At 35.7% G+C, this 12,495-nt stretch overlaps 1 protein-coding gene across 12 annotated transcripts in view; it reads left to right on the top strand.

Moving 5' to 3' along the window:
- The window catches only part of EVI5 (ecotropic viral integration site 5), a 74,223-nt gene extending 64,828 nt beyond the window's left edge, over positions 1-9,395 (top strand). For all 12 annotated transcript variants that reach the window (XM_071750731.1, XM_071750721.1, XM_071750727.1 and 9 more), the window contains one exon: positions 8,126-9,395. In XM_071750731.1, the coding sequence (XP_071606832.1) occupies positions 8,126-8,431 (306 nt within the window). In that variant the 3' untranslated portion in view covers positions 8,432-9,395. The remainder of the gene's footprint in view (positions 1-8,125) is intronic.
- The last annotated feature ends 3,100 nt before the right edge of the window (positions 9,396-12,495 follow it).

Raw genomic sequence — 12,495 nt, 5'->3', positions numbered from 1 at the left:
GCATTTGTTTTTAATCAATTTTTAAATGCATTTTTAAATGTGTGAGCTTTGTTCTTTATATCCATGACTCTTCAGCAACCCATTGAAGTGCATTGAACAACTTGATTTCTACAAAATCTAGTCAGTTTGCTGGGATTATTTTGAATTTTGACACGGATTTTGATCTTGGGGAAAGGAGTAGTAAGGAGAACAGCATAGTAATACTTCCTATTTGAGAACAAAATTTACTGTATCAGTTTCAAAATTAGATCTTAAGCTGAAGCACAACATCTTCAGGAAATCTGAGAAGACTCAAAGTTGTTCTGGAAGACTTTTAATATTTTAAAAAGTAAAAGTAACTCTGTGAAGGCAAAAAAATGAAGGTATGATATATTTTCTGAATTTTTCTACTAAGGATATCTCTGCAGATTTCCTCCATGTCTGCCTTACAATGTAAAGAAAATATGGTTCGTTGTTATTTCCTTTCCCCCCCCCCCTTTTTTTTTTTTTTTTTTTTTTTGTCCTCATTCCTTTATTCCTTGCTTGTCTTTGCTGATCTACAGAATTCTAATTCATTTTTTAAATCTCTGTAGAGGTAGGTATGTAGGCATGTCATTGGAAAAAAACAAAACAGCTTTACTAAGATGTGAGGGTGGCCATTTCTGCAGATTTTCATAGAGATTTCAGGGAAGAGAAATCCATCCAGTCCCTCTTGATTGTTATCTTTCGAACACAGAGTCCATGGCATTAGGGCTTCTTCCTCAGGAGGGACAAGAGTGATCAGGTAATGAGAGCAAGCAGGGTAATTGGGAATTGCTGAATTCAGCATCTCTTCAGTTTGATTGGTTTAGGCTTCTTGAATCATCAGTAATTTCCAAAAATGACCCTTATATGGCATTGCTGATGGCTGTTAGTTAGAAGTTAATAATCCTAACTATGGCTGCACTTATAACTATGGCTTTAGAAAAAACCTTTATGTTAACTGAGGTGAAACAGGAAATTCACTGACAGTGAAATAAAAGCCACAAATTTGAGCTTTGTCCTAGTGCAGTTACAATGATAACACATTTCCAGTTTAACATGGCTTTTTCAGAGTTATTTTAAAATTTTTTAGAGTATGCATCACTGTTTCTAAACAAAGAATGTTGTCATATGCAATATGTGTTGTTGACTTACTATGCACATAATCTTGAGGGCTATACTGGTTGTCAGGAAACTGTCAAAAGACTGTCCTCTGTCTTCTACATAATTATCCACATATTTGGGTCAAAACAGTCTCATGCTTGAGGGAAATGAAGAAATGTCTTTAGAGTTGGTTTGGATTTGCATGAAACTTCTTTGTTGCAGGATTTATTTAAACCATACTTATGGTGGTCTTAAAATCTCAGATTTCTCAAAGATAAATAAGCAATGGCTTTCATTAAAATGCTTCTGTCACAATGTATGTCTAGCAGTCCCTTTCATATAAGGAAGCTGATTCTTTTGGGGAACTTCAGAAACCCTATTTGCATTGTAGCTGTACTTGCTAAGAATTGTTTTAAATTATGGATTGCTAATTTAGTTTTTGTGGCTATTTGTTTAGCTCATAATGTCTCCATTTGTGCAGTGTTCATGTTGTGATGGTTTCAGTATGAATGTGGCTCACCGTGGGAGTAAGCTGTATGTTTTAAATGGAATTCAGAGAGATGAAGGTATCTGAGGACTTGCTTATGTTCACAGAAGTGAGAAAGCAGCATAAAGAGGCCTGCAACTTAACTTTGTTCATTCTTTTTGTATGCATGGGAAAAAAATACTTCTACATTGTAGGACCCACTGGACATAATATTTGCATGAACTGATATTTGTCTCCCAATTAACAATGTGTTTTCCATTAGTGCAGTCTGAGATGCTGCGACTACTTCAGTTTCTGGGATAAGCATTTTTCCAAAAGTGGTTACTGGGAGCTTTTTCAAATAGGTCATAATGTACTAGTGTATGCCTTAGGCTGGATTGATCTTGTCACAATGGGAAAGGTCAGCGGTCACCTATTAAGTATGGTAAAGCATCCTAGTACATGCTGTGGACCATTAGCCTCAGGAAGTTTTGAGAATTCCAACTAAATTGCTTTAATACATGTTAAATGTTTTTATAAAATAATAGATCATAACTGTGTTCTTTTTTGGCTTGGATTTTGACTTCTGAATCTCTTTTCATGTCACCAAGTTGACAGTATTTTGCTGAATTACAGGACAAGTATTTGAAAATGCTTATGACTTATTTCGCTTCAGCTAAACATGGTTAAATTGTACTTTCAGCAACATTATAGTTTTCTTTTGAATCATGTTGAGTTAAGCAGACTAAGACTTCCTGCTGTTACAAAGATGGAGACAAAGAGGGAACTATGATTTTTAGATTCCTGTTGCTATAAGTAGAAGTACTGAGAATTCTGTATCTTTATTCCTTAAATAAAAATATTGCCTTCTCCTAAAACCAATTTCATTGACCCAAGGCGGTGGTCACATTTTAATATTTTTTTTCTTACTTGTGCATAGCTTACTTATCCTACTGTGACTAGATTGAATATTTATTGACAAGCTTTCTTAAAAATCTTCCTTACTACTGCAAAATTTAGTAAATTTCAAGTCATAGTCTCTGAAGCCTTTTAAAGGGAGCAGAAAGTCACATTATATTTTTACTTCTTTTCACCACTGAATTCCTAACTTTAAAAAAACCTCACAGGTTACAACATCGAAATACCACCAGGACCTTAAGTTGAACTCTCTTTCCCAAAGTCCCTCTTGAAAATTTGACCCATATTCTGTTTACTAAAACAAAAGGGACTTAGAAATATAAGTTGCTTGCAACTGACTGGCACCCTTAAAAATATTCTATGGTTTAACATGGAAGAACTTTTGAATTATACTAAATCTTGTATGTTTCTCTTTACTGTCTCTCCTCATGCCTGGCTTGATGAGGCAGTCAGCATCAGGTAAGAAAGTTTATGATGAGATGGAAGGATCTTATTGGTGGCTTTTTTTAGCTATTCTGAATTTGTGGAAGTACACTGTTATCTCTTAAGAGTATGTACAATTGAAGTCTTTTCATATGTTGCCCACTAGAACATTCAGTTTATCTTTAAAATGCTAAATTTCTTAGGCACAAGAAGGGTATATAAATGCAAACATTATTATTAAGAGTCTGTTCTTGATTCAGCTGGCTTTTGAAAGGATCATGATGATGACATACATTTTGGTCACTTAATGTTATTAACCCTTTGAAATGTCTTGAAGATCACATGAATGTGCTATAGTGAAAACCTGGGTTGAAGCTGCAGTCATCTAGACAATATGACCTGGATTTGAGAATTAAAAGCAAAATGTGGGTTTACCAGACCTGTTTTTTTTACAGATGTGATCAGATTTGAGATTCTTGTGAAACTGAAGCAGTAAGAAAGAAGCCAAGGTTAATTTGAGTGTCACCTGTGGGGGTGAAAGAGGTTTAGTTCCCCTCATATGAAGGAGGACCAGATTCAGAACTGAAAGGCTTTAAGCAATACTGGCTTTTGGTACAAAAGAAAAGAGAAGTGACAGACCCTGGGGTATAGGTCCATATTCTGCTCAACAAGGCTGCAAAAAAAGGGCTGTTCTTTTTCCTCAGGTGGAATGATAAGGATAGAGTAGAACTAAGGTTTGGCTTAATACTTTATTTCATACTTTAAGCTCTTTCTCTCTGTTCAAATAAAACTCTTGACAACAAGAACCTCAGGAAGTCTGTCTTAAAAAGGTAAGCTTCAATGTGGATAACTAATAAATCAATTGCAAAATCTAAGCCATACCTACATGATGGCAAACACAGAATTGGTAATTACAAATCAGGAAAGACATTTTTGAGTTGTTGCAGAGAGTTCTCTAACATCATTGACTCAGTGCGGCAGCAATCAGAACAAATAAGACAATGTTGGACATCAATAGGAAGCACATTAAAATAAAAATAAAGGGGTTTATATTGCCATTACAAAACCTTGGTGCAGGGCTGGTCTCTACACCTCAGGATGGATGTAGAGTTTTTAAGGACAGTCTGTAGGGAGGGGAAGTTAAAGGGCAACTTAAATCAGCAGTGAGCTTGAGCACTGCCTATTTGTGAGAGGCTAAAATCGCTTGGGACTCATCTGCTTTAGAGAGAAGGCTGAGGGAGTCATTGTAATGTAAGTTTCAGAATCATGACGTGCAGAACTACTTTTCACCACTTTTTCCTGCATTACTAGAACTTCGGGACAATTCCTGAAGCAAGTAAGAGATTAGTTCAGAACAAATAAAGGAATTTCTGGAAATTATTGCCACAGGAAGCTGTGGAGGCAGAAAGCAAATATAAAAAAACCACCAGCTGATCTATAAACACATGCTGAAGTAGCTAGGAAGACATGCTCAGATCTGCCATGACAGTTTCTGGACCAAGTTAGTGAGGGTTTGGGAATATGAAGACAATGGATTGCAAAAACTGGTCATATACACAAATGAAACAACACTAATTCCTATTGACACTCTTGGATACAGAATATTGGCTGATGACCCATTGCTGAGCCAGTAAGACATACTCCCTTCTTAAAAAAATATATACTTCTTTTTCTATTAGAAGTACAGAGCCTCGCTTACTAGTGTGAGATACTGTGTAACTGTGAAGTTACATGAGAATACCAGATTTTTCATTTTAAGAAATCTAGAGCCTGAAGCTGGCAGTAGCTACTAGTATCTAATTGCACTGGAGCATATGCTGTCTACAAGCTGTTCCAAATGCTTTGAGAAGCCTTACAAAGCCTTTCTGCTGCAACAGAAATTGCAGACAACCAGGCTCCTTCAAAAATGTTCTTTAACAAATACTAGATTGAGGTGCTCCTGAAGTATCTTCAGCTCCAAAACTACACAAAACTGAAAATACTGCACAGCTATCCCAAACCTATTCTGTAGGATACTTTTCACTTCTTGAAGATTAGTTGCTTTCATCAATGTTCACATTAAAAAAAAAAAAGAAAAAGATGCTAATCAAATGCTAATTTAAATTGAAAAAAAATTTGCCTGAAGTATTTTCAAGATACAAGTGACACTTTTCTAACTGTAAAATAAAAGTAACATTCTGTTGCAGACTAGATCTTGTGATAATGTACTAATATTTAATGTAGAGCATTTATCAAATGACAGCATTTATGTTTTTAACAAGTGCAGGAATTGTGGCAAGTACAAAGTATTTCAGTTTATCAAACACAAAATGGCTTCCATAAGAAGAGTAATAGGCATTCCACTGCCCATCCTGCTTTTCACATGTCGCTGAGCTGTAACCTGTCTTTCAAGTTGGAAGAAACCCTTGGACCTCTGTAGTCCAACTGTGTGCTCAAAACAGGATCAACACAGTACTCAGTGCAGGTTGCTTAGGGCTTTGTCAATTGGGTGTTGAAATTCACTGAGGATGTAGTGTCCACAGTCTCTGAACAAGCTGGTGTGATTTTTAACTCACCTTGTAGCAATTGTCGTTTCATATTCAGATACAACCTTGCATTCTGTGTTATGATCCAGGTTTCCTCTCCCACAACGCATTTCAGTAAAGACCCAGTTCTCTCTTATCTTAAGGCATAAGCTCCTGCCCTTTAACTGTCTTGGTGCTTCTGCACTGAATCTACTCATTAGTGTCTTGTTCTGAGGAAGGAGTGAGGTAGCAAGTGCAGAACAGGACGGATGCAGCCTAACAAGTGTCAGGTAAGAATCAGTTGTGGAATTATATGGCTGTCAATAGCCTTGTAATACATCCTGTCTACAGTACCTTCATGTTTCTTCCTAGCAGTCTGGTTCCCCTTGTATGTGAGGAGTACTTGAGGAAAAGGGCAGGCAAGTGGAAAACTGCAGGTCAGAAGAAGTGTTTCTGGAATGTGGCAAAGTGGTGCATCCTTTCATAAGAATAACAAGATAACATGCCTTTTACCCAGATTAGCATTAGGAATTGGCAAAGGCTGTGTCTGTTCATGGTTTTTACAGCAATAGCATTTTCCACATACTCTCATTTGGTGCTTGCAAAAACTAATGGCAAAAACTGAAGCCATGATTTTGTCACGTTATTGAAATACTCTCATCTAAAGGCAGCGTGTTGGAGTTTTCAAGAAAGCATTCAAGTTTGTTGGCTCAGCTTTCTGAATGTTCAAAACAACTAGAATTGAGTATCAGCTTTATAATTTCAGGTAAATCAGGGACTTAACTGTGCGGGCCTAAAAGCGCACTTGGATTTCTTACTTGGATATGAAATTTGTAGTCACTTGTACAGTGGAGCTTTTTTCTGTGGTGAGGGTGGGGAGAAATTGTTGGATTTCATTTTGTTTTCCTGTGTTTTATTTTGTTAGTGACTGAAATTGATAGGTGTTTTGGAAACTTCATGCAGCAGCTAACCTGATTGTATTGCAGGATATTTTTAGGCATAGTATTTTAAAATAACATAGGAATCTCAGTATGAGGCTCTCTGTATCTAGGTATATAAGCCAGTAAAAACTACTTATTCCAGATAACATGTTACCTACCAGTGCGTACTATTTGGCACAAGCTGATTTTATTTACATCATGCATTATGCTGTGTAAGTGTGGAGTTTTTTGTTTTGCTTCCCTTTACAAAAGCAGGTTCTTCATGAAACGACTCATCTGTTACCACTAAGGTTTAGATCCACAGGATGTACCCATATTCCTAAGAAGGATATTTTAACATACATCAAAAGCTGGAGCTTTTGCATTCTGTTAACATTCAAGTTGATGGCTTCTAGCATGATTGACTCTTGTGATCTTTTTTCAACCCCTCCTTTATTCTCATCTTTTGCACAAGCTCATAGTACAGAAATTTCTTCTTCTCCGAACGGACAGGTAAAATGTTCTGTTGGTGTTAATAGCAAGGACCTACCTGCACCTTTTATTTATCAAAGTGAATATTGCTTCAGATTTCTGAAACATCAAATATATTTTTGTAAAGAAGCTCTTCAGGCTTTTTCTTCTGTATATTTTCCAGGTGTCTGATACTGAGAAAAGTCATTTAGAAAATAGCACTTGGTGCATCTTCCTTTTTAAGTTTCCAGAGAGACATTAGGAAGTTTCTGTAATGCATTTCTAATATTTTTCTACATGCTTAGGATTTTTTATCTTAATACTGTTAGACTATCAAACTGACCTTGGGGTAGTTGATGCTAAAAGCTAGCAAAAGTGAAAATCTAAAAAATAACCTCTTGAATGTCTTCCATGAGTTGGAGGTATTTTCAGTTAATTAATAGGACGTGTAAGACTTCAGAGATTTAAGCTTTACTTTTGATTAGCTTGAATGTATTGCTGCAGTCCATGGTGCATTTTTAATTTAAAACTTATTGTATCTGCCCATGGTCTGACAATAATTTTTGTCTTGTTTGTTCTCTTAAAATTGAAACTACCATCTCTCTATGTAGTTTCTTTTATGCTTCTTGATCTGAAATCTCATTGGATCCAAACTAGAGAATGAAAAGACACTTGATCTTGCAGTGTAGGCAGAACCAACAGTATTCTCTGGGTTGTTTTTTTTTTTTGTTTTGTTTTGTTTTTGTTTTGGTTTGGTTTTTTGGGTTTTTTTTGGTTTTTTTTTTGTGGCTGTATGAAACTGACAATATTCACTTGGGACCCTACTATTTGGGATTGAAGGAGAGCTTTTCTCAAGAAGTTAGGTAGTAAGGGGAAGAATGGAGCTGTAAAAGTTAAGATGTGAAGGCCAAAATTTCTGTCAAAATAGGCCACTCTAGAAAGCTAATTATAAATCATCCTTGTGGAGATATTAAAGATGCAGTAAATAGCCTAGAGGAATCTGCCATTAGTAATTCTACATACCTTGATTATTAAGCCTTAAAACTGAAATACTCTGACAGTGGAAGAATAATTTTGGAAAATTCCAAGTACAGTTTAAGACATTCTTTCAAGGTTTCTTCCTGGGCAGCCAAAAGTGAAAAGTCAATTTGTTCTGATTCCAGATGAGTTTCAAAGGGATCATCAAAAGTGCCACTTCTAGATCTAGCATTTAATTCAACCCAGTAAGGGTTCAATGAGACATTTCTTGGAGGTGTGGGGTTTTTTGCTGCTGAACTCTTCAGCTCTGATTAACTGTTAACTTATGCTTTTTCTGACAGATCAAATGCCTAAAAGGCCAGAGAGACTTCTCAGACCAACCCACTTTTGATGGGATTCACATTGTCAACCATTTCACAGGAGATGATGAATCATTTCATTCTTCTGATGAAGATTTTACAACTAGCTCCATACAGGAGAGTGGGGTGAACTTTCATCTACACAGGAGGACTGGTCAGATTGCTCTGGATCACACAGTTGTAGACAGCAGTGACAGTGATACTGATGAAAGTCCTCTTCAGACTGAGAATTCAGACAAGATGGTTTCCAAGCAGAGAAGAATGGAATCCTACTCTACAACTGTGTGATGATCACTGTGACTAGCATTGAAGACTTTAATATTTCATTAAGGATGAAATTGTCAGACAACAAACTATCCAGCAGCTGGTTTAGGGGAGCTATTGGATCTGGTCTGGCCTGTGATACACATACATGTACATGTCTATCTGCCTTCTCTCTTTGCCAAATCTTGCTACTGACATACCATTGCCATAAGACAGGCTGGGAAGAAGTTGATGGATGACAGTTCTGACAGTATTACTGAATGTTCCTTGGTTTAGAAACTGCAAATATGTAATTTCTCTAATGCCTAAGAACCGTTTTTGCTGTTCACAAACAACAATTTTTTTCCTCAAAAGAAGTTGCTCTTGTGCAATATTTTATGCTCTGAACAAATGTGTAAATTTTACATTGTTATCCATTTGTGATCTAGATGGACCCTAGTAAACCATCTGATCATGATACACACATATATAAAATTATCTTATGCTTCTCAATTACTTCTGGTTTTACTAATGTTATTGGATACCCACAGAAGGCTTGAAAGAGGAGCCTTTATCTGTACTACTCCATATATGCAACTAATGGTCACTAATGTCAAAGGTGTTTTTCACCATTTTCACTGAAGTCTATGTGCATCTGCTTTTGATGTTGCTGAGTAATATCTGTTCTGAATATATTAATTACAATAATGTTTATTTTGTATATATTTATATATCTACACCAAGCTGAAAATGTACATTACACCATTTTATATGAGGAATGTAAATGTTGCAATATTACTGTCTCTGGTATTCTAACAGAAAAATGAATTCTGTATATATACACTAGAAATTAATTACTAAATAAAGGCAAAACACTAACTTTACATCATTTCAGCCTAGTTACACTAACTGGTTCATGTTGAAAATGCTTGTTCAAAACACTATTGACTGAAATCTTTTACCTTCATATATATGTAATGAAAATAAATTTTTCATTATTTAACAAGAAGCAGCATTTACTGTTTAGTCACTTCTAAGCTACAGCCTTTGGGTACTGCATAGTTACTTGCTGATTGCAGTGGTAGTTCAGATTAGATGAAAAATTATTTATTTCTTACAGTCAATTGTAATGAAGGTATGATCAGTGCAGTAAAAATACACAAATTCAGTCATCTTACAGTTTTATACTGCAGAGCTATCTAGGAGATAAACTACTGATTCTATAACCAAATAGCTGTGATTCACTGAAGCAGCAAGAGCTGAGCATTCTGCTTTCACACTCTCCTGAAAATTTTGATCCAGTGAAATGGCCCCAGCTTTGTGAACAGAGATATTCTGCTATCCTCATACCCCTTCTCAGACACGTTCTATTCGATGCTCTTAATGGCAGCTATTATGGCCATCTTAGGTAATTAAGGAATCCTGACTTCTAACAATGTTTAGAACTGCTCTAGTAATGAATAAAAAAGCCATGCAGGTTGCTACTGGTAGTCAGCACATATTTAAACTGCCTTTTTACCATGAGTAGTGCAGTTGTTTAAAATTGCAAAAGTGTGGAGGCACACTGCTGAATGCATCTGCTAGACCTGTTAGGCATTTCCTTTTATTTTGACTGTGTGTTCTGAAAGAAACAGCACTGAGGAGATAACAAATGTTCAAAGAATGATAGGGCTGCATGGAAGAAGCACATTCTGTGCCTCTCAACAATATTATCTGTCCAGATGCAACTTAATTTAAATCTTAAGGCAGGCATATGAGAAATAGTGAGTTACCTATTTATGAAGCTCCTAACTCGTGCCAATATTTCTGCAAATTGTCCCTGCATCCTACCAGCAAATATGTATTTCTGAGGATACCGTGGTGGGTATTAGCTGACTTTCTGATCATTGTTGGAAATTTCATGTGTGCAAAACCAAATCAGAAGCACTTTTGTTCATTACTAAATAACAGTTGCCTCTTTTCCTTCCAATAAGCATCTGGTAACTTATGTTTGCACCTGGATAATTGCTGCCCAAGAGGATAGGTGACAAATGTCTTGTTGCCTGTCATCAAGACCAGCTGCAAGTCTCTCTTAAAGGTAATGCTCTGTAATAAGTGACAGGAGCAAAATTCAGTTGGAGAGCCATAAAAATCCTGTCTGTTTGAACAGTGAAGTGTTATGATTTTGCAATAACTGCCTTACTGTTTAAGTGATACCAAATGAGATTAGTTGGCAAGGGTTATTTCCTGAACTTTTGTGTTTAAAGTATAACTAATAGCATAAATCTGATAATTAATAAAAGTATAAATAAAAATATAAAGGGAAAAGCAAAAGGCCATATCCAACTAACTACATCTCTTCTAGTGATGAAGGTGAACCACTGCACATGCTGCAGTTTCACAGGACTTGGTTACATACAGAATATGCCAGGAAGACAACCCAAGACAAGATGTTGAGAATCATCCTGCTTTTTCTGCAACTCTTCTGCCAAAAAAAAAAAACAAACAAAAAAAAAAACAAAAAAAAAACAAAAAAAAAAAACAAAAAAACAAAAACAAAAACAAAAAAAAAATTTTACACTAATCTCTTTGCTTACGTGTATTATAATTTAAATATGCACCAGAATAATGTCAGATCATCAACTGATGATCTAGCATGATCTTGTAATAGTCATTGCTGTTCTCTTAGATTGGCACTTATATGCAGGCTGTAGGAGCTCAATGTCAATGTTATAAGCATATGATAAAAAAGAATAAGCACATAAACACGAAAACTTAAGATTCTTGAATATGCCAGTGCTGCAGCTGAGGTTAGGTGAATCACAGAAAGATGCCCTTCTATATACAGAGTTTCCATGTAAATTATGGTTTATGTTTGATCGTTCTGCTGTTCCAATCTGATAATCAAATGTCTTCAGTAGCTAGGGAAGCCTCAATATTTACTGAGTATTTTAGGACTTAATTACATTTATAATTGAATCTTTTTACCTCAGTCATTTCAATTCACATATTAGAAATTTGTAACATTTGTGTAACACCGGAAGCATGACTAGTTAGGAGAAAGTATATCTGTGAAGTTAGCAACTATGTATTACATTCATGGCTCAGTGTTTGTTCAGGTGTTTTTTTGACACAACAGAGGCCTCATCTATATACACACAATACTTACAAAGTATTTTTCACTAAATTCAATTTTCAGCTATATAGAGTCTCCTATATTAATTAAAATAAATTGCTATCAAAGAGATTAAAAGAAGTATTCACATAGGAGATGGCTTAAATTTAACAAAACCACTTTGTAAATCTTGTACTACTGAGCTTAATCAGTACTCAGCCTTTTCATAGACATGCAACAAAAGGAACTGTGCATTTCTCTGGGGTTTTTAATGTAATCACTGTTCTACATGAGAGTCTATGCTAGCAATTTAGTAAAATCTGATGCTTACGCAGAATTTGTATTTCAAGCTAGAATGACCTGATGTTATGTTAGCATAAAAATATCTACATTTTAGACTGGATGTGCTGCTGATTCTCCTGTTTGTAAGGGTTCCAAAAAATGTAACTCATTTTGGGGGAAGACAGAGGATTATGCAAATCCCCTTGGAAAACCATTAGGCTGGTCCTGGAGACTAAAAAGTTGACCTATAAAATAGAGGTTAGTACAATTTAAGTGGAAACTACTGTTATGTTCAATTATGCACCACCTACTGACTATTAAGAAGGAAGAAGAAAGCTGTGTATCAACTAACATATTTCTGGATTTAATGAAGCTAATTTTTGTTCTGTGGAATACTTTTATTGGTATAATTGCACCAAACTAGCTCAAGATATGAGAAAAATCAGTAAAATGCTTTGATGCATTAGGCCATAGAACCAGAGGTTCTAAATTGATGGAATGGAAAGCAATAGACTTGGAATGTAACATCTATACAGCATGAAGTTTCAGCTCAGAGTAGAGAAAACTTTGCCAACATGTGCCTGCCTATGCATACATGGACACTGACTGACTAAGATAAAACCACCAGCTCCAACAGCTTAACCCTTATGTCACAATTGTGAAAACAAAACAACAACAATATGGCACACTCTCAAAATTATATACTGTTGCATAAGTGACTGAAATTTCTAGT

Source organism: Heliangelus exortis, chromosome 8 (genome assembly GCF_036169615.1).
Source record: "Heliangelus exortis chromosome 8, bHelExo1.hap1, whole genome shotgun sequence".
Classification (NCBI taxonomy): Eukaryota; Metazoa; Chordata; class Aves; order Apodiformes; family Trochilidae; genus Heliangelus; species Heliangelus exortis.
The sequence above is the reverse complement of the archived record's forward strand: the minus strand, read 5'-3'. Positions and strand labels throughout refer to the sequence as shown.